This window comes from Nanorana parkeri, unplaced genomic scaffold (genome assembly GCF_000935625.1).
Source record: "Nanorana parkeri isolate BGI_ZX_2015 unplaced genomic scaffold, ASM93562v1 scaffold942, whole genome shotgun sequence".
In the NCBI taxonomy this organism is placed as follows: domain Eukaryota; kingdom Metazoa; phylum Chordata; class Amphibia; order Anura; family Dicroglossidae; genus Nanorana; species Nanorana parkeri.
This window is the reverse complement of record NW_017307210.1, coordinates 183,511-191,522: the sequence shown is the minus strand read 5'-3', so window position 1 is coordinate 191,522 and position 8,012 is coordinate 183,511. Positions and strand designations below refer to the sequence as shown.

At 49.4% G+C, this 8,012-nt stretch overlaps 1 protein-coding gene across 1 annotated transcript in view; it reads left to right on the top strand.

Annotated features, from left to right (window-relative positions):
- PNOC (prepronociceptin) overlaps positions 1-4,266 on the top strand; it is a 76,260-nt gene extending 71,994 nt beyond the window's left edge. Inside the window, exon 3 of the mRNA XM_018566365.1 lies at positions 3,499-4,266. Coding sequence (XP_018421867.1) covers positions 3,499-4,083 — 585 coding nt within the window. The 3' untranslated portion in view covers positions 4,084-4,266. The remainder of the gene's footprint in view (positions 1-3,498) is intronic.
- The last annotated feature ends 3,746 nt before the right edge of the window (positions 4,267-8,012 follow it).

Genomic DNA, 8,012 nt, shown 5'->3' with positions numbered 1-8,012 from the left:
TACACACTACCCCGTCCGCCGGCACTGCACCGCCACACACTACCCTATCCACCGACACACACTACCCCATCTACCGGCACTGCACCGACACACAGTACCCCATCCACCGTCACACACTACCCTATCCACTGGCACTGCACCGACACACACTACCCCATCCACCGGCACTGCACCGACACACACTACCCCATCCGCCAGCACTGCACCGACACACACTACCCTATCCACCGACACAATCTACCCCATCTACCGGCACTGCACCGACACACACTACCCCATCCGCCAGCACTGCACCGACACACACTACCCTATCCACCGACACAATCTACCACATCTACCGGCACTGCACCGACACACACTACCCCATCTACCGGCACTGCACCGACACACACTACCCCATCTACCGGCACTGCACAGACACACACTACCCTATCCACCGGCACTGCACCGACACACACTACCCCATCTACCGGCACTGCACCGACACACACTACCCCATCTACCGACACTGCACCGCCACACACTACCCCATCCGCCGGCACTGCACCGACACACACTACCCCATCCGCCGGCACTGCACCGACACACACTACCCCATCCACCGGCACTGAACCAACATGCACTATCCCATCCACCGGCACTGCACCAACACACACTACCCCATCCGCCGGCACACACTACCCCATCCACCGGCACTGCACCGACACACACTACCCCATCCACCGGCACTGTACCAACATGCACTACCCCTCTCGCCAGCATTGCTCTGGCATCCTCTTCTTAACTCCCCGTTACTGCACCGATGCGCACTTTGTCTAGTCTGTGGTAAAACTTGACAAGTAAAAGCCTCCTCCTGTCTTCTGTCGGCATGTTTCACACCGAAAGGCAGGCGTGCGTCTTTTTAACTGAACGCTGATAATTACTACTTTGCCGTAGCGGGAGGACGGGTAATTGACGGGTGAAAGGTGTTGTATGAATGCTTGTTATATTTAATCAGTCTGGAGATAATTGATCCTTTCTGACTGACAAACACAGAGCGGAATATCGCTGCAACCGCCCAGACAGATTGCAGAGCGCTCGGGAGAGACGGCTTCCGCGACGTGACGACTGACACTAAACAGTTTCATTTCTCCTTCCTTCCTTTATCATTCCCATAATTGCAATGCTGCTCTTTTAAGCCTTCAGGACCGCCAAACGGGTCAAGTGAGCCGCACGGACCAGCGCACAAGTTAATGCCGTAGTGACCCGTTGTGTAAACTTCGAGACAAATACTTTTTTCTCTGGCAAGGTCCGCGCAGTAAAAGGATTAAATGGTCTATTGTTATTCCAATGTTCCAGACAAAGCAATTTTCAGCACATAAAGGTTACCACAGAGTTTTCCGAAAGTGTGCTCTGTGTACCCCCGGAGGTGATTGTCCTCACTGGGGGTCATTGTCCTCATACTGGGTGGCATGCCAAGGAACGTGGCGTCTACGATGATGATGGGATGGAGTCCATAAATGAGAACGTTTCTGCTCCATGATTTAAAGGACTCCTCCGCTTCTTCTAGCCCCCCTTTTGCCGTCATTAGAATGCCTAGATTGTGACAATTTTATAAACGTTATCAATTCTCTTTAACCGCTTCAGATCCAGAACCCCCCAGCCCTTTCCTCTCGTAGGTCTCAGAGCTTTCCTTTATGTTTTCAGTTGAGTCTATTCCATACCTTTTCACAAAAATTTGCGATTCTCTTTAACCATGGCAGATCCAGAGCCCCCCCACCCCTTTCCTCTTGTAGGTCTCAGAGCTTTATTTTATGTTTGAATTGGGTTGGTTCCGTACCTTCCGAAAGTCTTTACAGCTATATATGCTGGAAACTGGAGAAAATGGTTGGGGGCAAACTTTAGTTATTTTGCCTTGGGCGCTGAAGGACCTTGTCCCGGCACTGAATTTGAGTATAGGGCTTCTAAAAAGTAAGTTCTATTGTTGCTGAGGGTGCTTGGCTTATGTCAAGGGCAGAGTTGTGTACTTGTCAGGTTGGTGATGGTAGGAGCCCAGACGCTGGGGACTTGCCAGTACGATTGGTACCTCTACTCAAGTAGACTTGGATAACACACAATCTACTGCATAGTGGTAGCCAGTACAGGGGCAGTACAAGAGCACGGTAACAAAATCACAATCCGGAATCGTAGTCATTGAACGTAGCAGAGGTCGGGGCAGGCAGCAAAGTATCAGGGTCAAGGAACAGGCCAGGGGTCGGTAATAGGAGTCAGAAACAGGTATAACGCCAGGCACTCTAAGAACAAGCTTAAAGGAGAACTATGAGGTGGGTGCTTTTCACTCACCTCATAGTTCTAGCCGATCCTGTGGCAATGAGACTGTCACAGGTCGATCGGGACGTGAGCGAACACATGCCGGCGTTCGCTCGCCTCTCGGAGGAAAGTTCAAACCTAACCCTAGAAAGTTATTATTTTACAGAAAGAGTAGCTGGTACTCGGAACAGACTCCAAAGGTCTAGTGAGTCAGTCAACCATAAGTGGATTTAAACATGCTTGGGACTAACATAGATACAGTGGTACCTCGGTTCACAAACTTAAAGGAGAACTATGGGGTCAGGGCTTTTCCCCATAGTTCTCCTTAGGGTAACAGGAGGACACAAACTAGTGTCCTCCCGTCACCCTAAGCTCAGTATATGGGGAGCTACAGCTCGCGGTATACTGAGACGCCGCAGCCGGAGCGGATCCCGACATGGACGTCGGGATCCGCCCAGCTGCGTGAGTGACAGCTGGCTCTGCCTATCTAGAGGCAGAGCCAGCTGTACCCGCCCCCTCCCCCGTCCAGTCAGCGCTGGCGGATCGGAGCGGGGAGAGGGGAATCCAGCCCCTCCCCCTGTCACGGCAGAGAGCCGTGACAGGATCAAGAGGTGAGCGAACCCGGTATGTGTTCGCTCACCGATCTACTGAGCCGACCTGTGACAGTCTCATTGTCACAGGTCGGCTAGAACTATGAGGTGAGTGGAAATCACTCATCTTATAGTTCTCCTTTAACAATAACCAAGCACAGAATGACTCACCCTGCTTGCTTATATACCTGTTGGCAATGAGATGATGTCATTTCCAGGGGCAGAACACTTGCTTGGAGGGGCGTTCGCTGTCCCTTTAAGAGGCGGTCCAGTGCTCCTGCCTCTTGCCTCTTCCTGTACAGCTCTGAACGATGGAACAAGCGGACACCACACACAGCAGCCGTTGGGCTCTGCACTGCACAAGGAGACCACCCGACGGCTCGAGACCCAGCGGGAGGTAACAGGTAAGTCCTCACAGCACTGCTGAATCAAGCAAAGAGCCTTCAAATGTTGCAGCAGCTGCTCTTTCTGATTGGTAGAAGATTTCCGGGTGTCACGTGTGTGGAGATTCACACGTTCTTGTTCAATGTGATAAACACAACAAAGAATGCAAAACATACAATCAAATATGCATTGCCTTGTCCATATCAATGTAACTGTTTTGTTTATTCATCAACAGCTCTGCATCGTGGAGTGCGAAGGAAAAATCTACTCCAGTTCCATGTGGGGTGTATGCAAAACCGTCCTCATAAAGTCCTCGATACAGCTCAGCATGGACAGTTTCGAGGAGAACTTCAAACCATTCAGCGACAACCAATTCTCCGCCAACTTCAAGCGTCTGAACGACCTGACCAAAGTGGTCGACTTGAGTAAGATCAAGGACGAGAAGAGATTGTCCAAAATTAGCGACCTGATCCGCGAGCAAGAAGAAGACGCCAGCATCGACGGAGGGGAAACCGCGCTCGGCATGACCACCGGGCCCGACGAATTCCAAGACTTGCCAAATCCGCCGAACGCCGTGTCTAAACGCTTCGGGGGTTTCGTCAAGGGAAAGTACAGCTATAGGAAATTCATGGGCCCCTCGAAAGACCTTCAGAAGCGCTACGGCGGCTTCATCGGCGTGCGAAAATCGGCCAGGAAGTGGAACAACCAGAAAAGGTTTAGCGAGTTCCTGCGGCAGTACCTGGGGATGACCACGCGCTCGGCCGAATATGACAGTTTTACCAACGACGTGAACGAACTGGACGAGCAAAATGAGATCTGAGACTTGTTGTCCGTTGACGAGCATAGTTGATTTTAGAACTACGAAGGCAGAAAGTCAACCGCCACCTTAAGAGTATCATTTAAGAAGCCCTCGCCAGTGCCGTTGGTGTTCCGGAACCACGCCTGGTGGATGTACGCCGGACAGCTTGAATCATTATCTTAAAACAGACGACATCTTGGTGAATATTTGGCAAAATCTGAGAAGGAAAGAAGGGTGGTATTAAGAAGTAAAAAAAAAAAATTAAATCTGCTGTTTTAATGTATGATCCAGTAACCTTTTCCTTATATTTTGTAAATATATGACACGTATACTACATGCAATAGGGTTTGACATTGTCATTTGAAACCTGGGTTTGCAATTTCGATTGGCCCATATTAATGAAACATCGACTTGATATTTATAATCAATCTCATCTGGGGGAGCAGGCGTCCATCGACTTTACTTAAAGTATACCTAAAACAACAAAAAAGTTTTTGCTTTAGATACACTTTAGAATTAGACTCCGGCTGACGAGAAGAATCACCCTCATTAGTGTTGTCACCAAGATAGGAAGTGAGGGGAACTTTCCAATGGGGACACAGACAGACATAAAAGCCAACAGGGCTCCTAAGCAGGGGGCGTAACTAGAAATCACAGGGCCCCATAGCAAAATGTTGTATGGGGCCCGGTGATTGCTAGTTATGCCACTTGCAGAGCCCACCTGATATACCAAACAGCCCACCTGAGAGTGACCCTGCAGAGCCCACCATAGACTCTCTATGGTGGGCTCTGCAGGGTCTCAGGTGGGCTGCACACCTCTTACCTGTCAGCGCGGTCCGCCTACGTGATCGCAGGGCCGCTCCTCCTCTTCCGTCCCAGGGCCCCGCCTCCTCTTCTATCGACGTGCCCTGTCTCCTCTTCTATCGATGGGCCCAGCCTCCTCTTAAATCACTGGCCCCTCCTGCTCTTAGGTCGCCGGGCCACGCCTCCTTCTTCGCTGCAAACGCCGGGTCCAGCCTCTTCTGCAGCAGTTCCTGGCTGTCACTGACACAGCTCCGCAGCTGCTCTGAGGAGGAACGCGCCGCTGCACACATCACTGACAGCGGCACGTTCCTTTTCACAGCCGCCAGTGACAGCCAGCACCCTGATATGCCATAGCGACCCAGGCGGCCCACACGGCATCAGAGGGATGCCCTGGCCGGGCCCCCCTGTGCCCGGGCCCCATAGCGGCCGCCTGAGTCGCTATGGCTATTGTTACGCCACTGCCTATAATAATTAAACATTGCCTTGATATTTATAATCAATCTCATCTGGGGGAGCAGGCGTCCATCGACTTTACTTAAACTATACCTAAAGCAACAAAAAAAAGTAAAACTCTACAGAGCTTCAATCCCTTCCTCACCAGAAAAAAACGGAACACAAAACCAAAAAAAATGTTTTTTTCAGGAAGAAGGAGGTCCTGATCCCTCTATATAGATCTTTATTATCACTAGAGGGATCTCCAGCAGGAGGAAGGAGGTCCTGATTCCTCTATATAGATCTTTATTATCACTAGAGGGATCCCTAGTAGGATAAAGGAGGTCCTGATCCCTCTATATAGACCTTTATTATCACTAGAGGGGGTCCCCAGTAGGATAAAGGAGGTCCTGATCCCTCTATATAGATCTTTATTATCACTAGAGGGATCTCCAGCAGGAGGAAGGAGGTCCTGATTCCTCTATATAGATCTTTATTATCACTAGAGGGGGTCCCCAGTAGGATAAAGGAGGTCCTGATCCCTCTATATAGAGCTTTATTATCACTAGAGGGATCCCCAGCAGGAGGAAGGAGGTCCTGATTCCTCTATATAGACCTCTAGTTAGACCTCATTTAGAATACTGGGTCTAGTTCTGGAAACCTCACTAAGATAGAGAAATTGATAAGATAGAATGAGTCCAGAGAAGGTCCGAGGGATAAAACATATCAGGAGTGACTGCAGGAACTTAATATGTCCAGTGTGGAGGAAAGAAGGGAAAGGAAGGACAAGACTGGAACCTTTAAATCCATGAAGGGTGTGAATAAGATTCGGGAAGGCAGGATTTACAATATGAAGCTGACATCAAGAACACGAGGACATGACCTCAACCTAGAAGGAGGAAAGATCAGAACAAACCCTAGAAAGTTATTATTTTACAGAAAGAGTAGCTGGTACTCGGAACAGACTCCAAAGGTCTAGTGAGTCAGTCAACCATAAGTGGATTTAAACATGCTTGGGACTAACATAGATACAGTGGTACCTCGGTTCACAAACTTAATCCGTTCTATGATTCTGGTCGCGAACCGAATCAAACTGTGATCAGACCTCGACTAGAGGAAGCCACGGCCACGTGTCAGAGCGGGGAAGATGGCTGCGGCTGTGTTCGTCACCCGATGCGGAGTTTGTGTACCGAGGTACCGCTGTACTCGGACAAAAAGGTTTTTTAAAGGGACAGACTTGTGGGACCACTCGGCCTTTTTCTATGTTTCAGACGCCATGTAGGAATGATATCCTAAAATGGAAATAACAGACCTAACACACCACCAAGTGACAGGTCAATGGGCAGAGCTGTGAAATAGACATTCTGTTGACAAACAAGCTATATGACAAACTCATAACTTCATTACCGTGACAAAGATATACATTTACAAAGTGATATACAATATGTTCTTTGGAGTCTGGTTGGTCGTTACAAGTCTGAGGGCCCGTTCACACTAGGTGCACTGTGTCATAACGTGCACTCGGCACAACACTATAGTATGACCGGGCCCTTACTGGCTTCCGCACATCTAGTACTCCAACCAGGGCAGCCATCAGGAATTGTGGGGCCCCTTACACAGCTTTAGGCCTGCCCCCCGCCCCCAGCGTCGGTCGTTGTCTCTCTCTCCCCCCTGCTCTCTCAGCATCGATGGTGTCTCTCAGGCTCACTTTTCCCCCCCTCCTCTCAGTATCAGTCAGTGTCTCTCACTCTCCCCCCCTCTCAGTATTGATGGTGTCTCTCAGGCTCACTCCCTCCTCCTTTCAGCGTCAGTCAGTGTTTCCCCCTTCCCCCCCACCCGCGTAGGACCATCGGTCGGACGGTAGGGCTGCAACAACTAATCGACATAATCGATTATAATCGATTATTGAAAAAGTTGTCAACTTTTTCAATAATCGATTAATCGGCTTCTGATCAGTTGGCCCTGTTCACGGCTCCACACACGCTGTGCGCTTACAGTGTACAATGTATTGCTGGGATTTGTATTCCTATGTATAATATACAGCACAATGTACCATCAGCTATAGAGGACTACAAAACCCAGCAACAGTACATTATACAGTGCAATGCAGAATACCGCCAGCTATAATGTACTATTGCTGGGATTTGTAGTCCTCTATAGCCGGTGCCATTCTGCATTCATTGCTGTATAATTTTACACTTTCCTTTTCACTATATTGCACACCACTATTTTTTTTTTCTTTCCTTTTTTATTTACTTCTACCGCTCCAATCTTGCTCCTGTGATGGAGTGCAATCTCAATACAAACTAGTAGTCCATCACTGGAGCCATTTTTAAAAATGTATTTGATTGTTTATCCGATTAACCGATTAATCGAACTTAATAATCGGCTAACTAATCGATTTTGAAAATAATCGTTAGCTGCAGCTCTATCGGACGGTGTCTCATTTTACTAAGGAAAGGAAGCAGGAGGCAGCAGCTGTGCTCCACTCCAGCCTTGGTCTTCGGTGCTTCTGCCCAGGAATAAAAACTCCGCCCCTGAACGTAACCAGGAAGGTACCAATAGCACAGGGGGGGCCCGGAACCTAACTAATTCATCTGTCCATAATAATTTATGACAAAAATGCTTGCTTGGAGCCTGGGCCCCCCTAGCCGCCTGGGCCCCTTACACCAGTACTGGCCGTACCCCCCCCCCCCCCCCCCCCTGCCCACCCC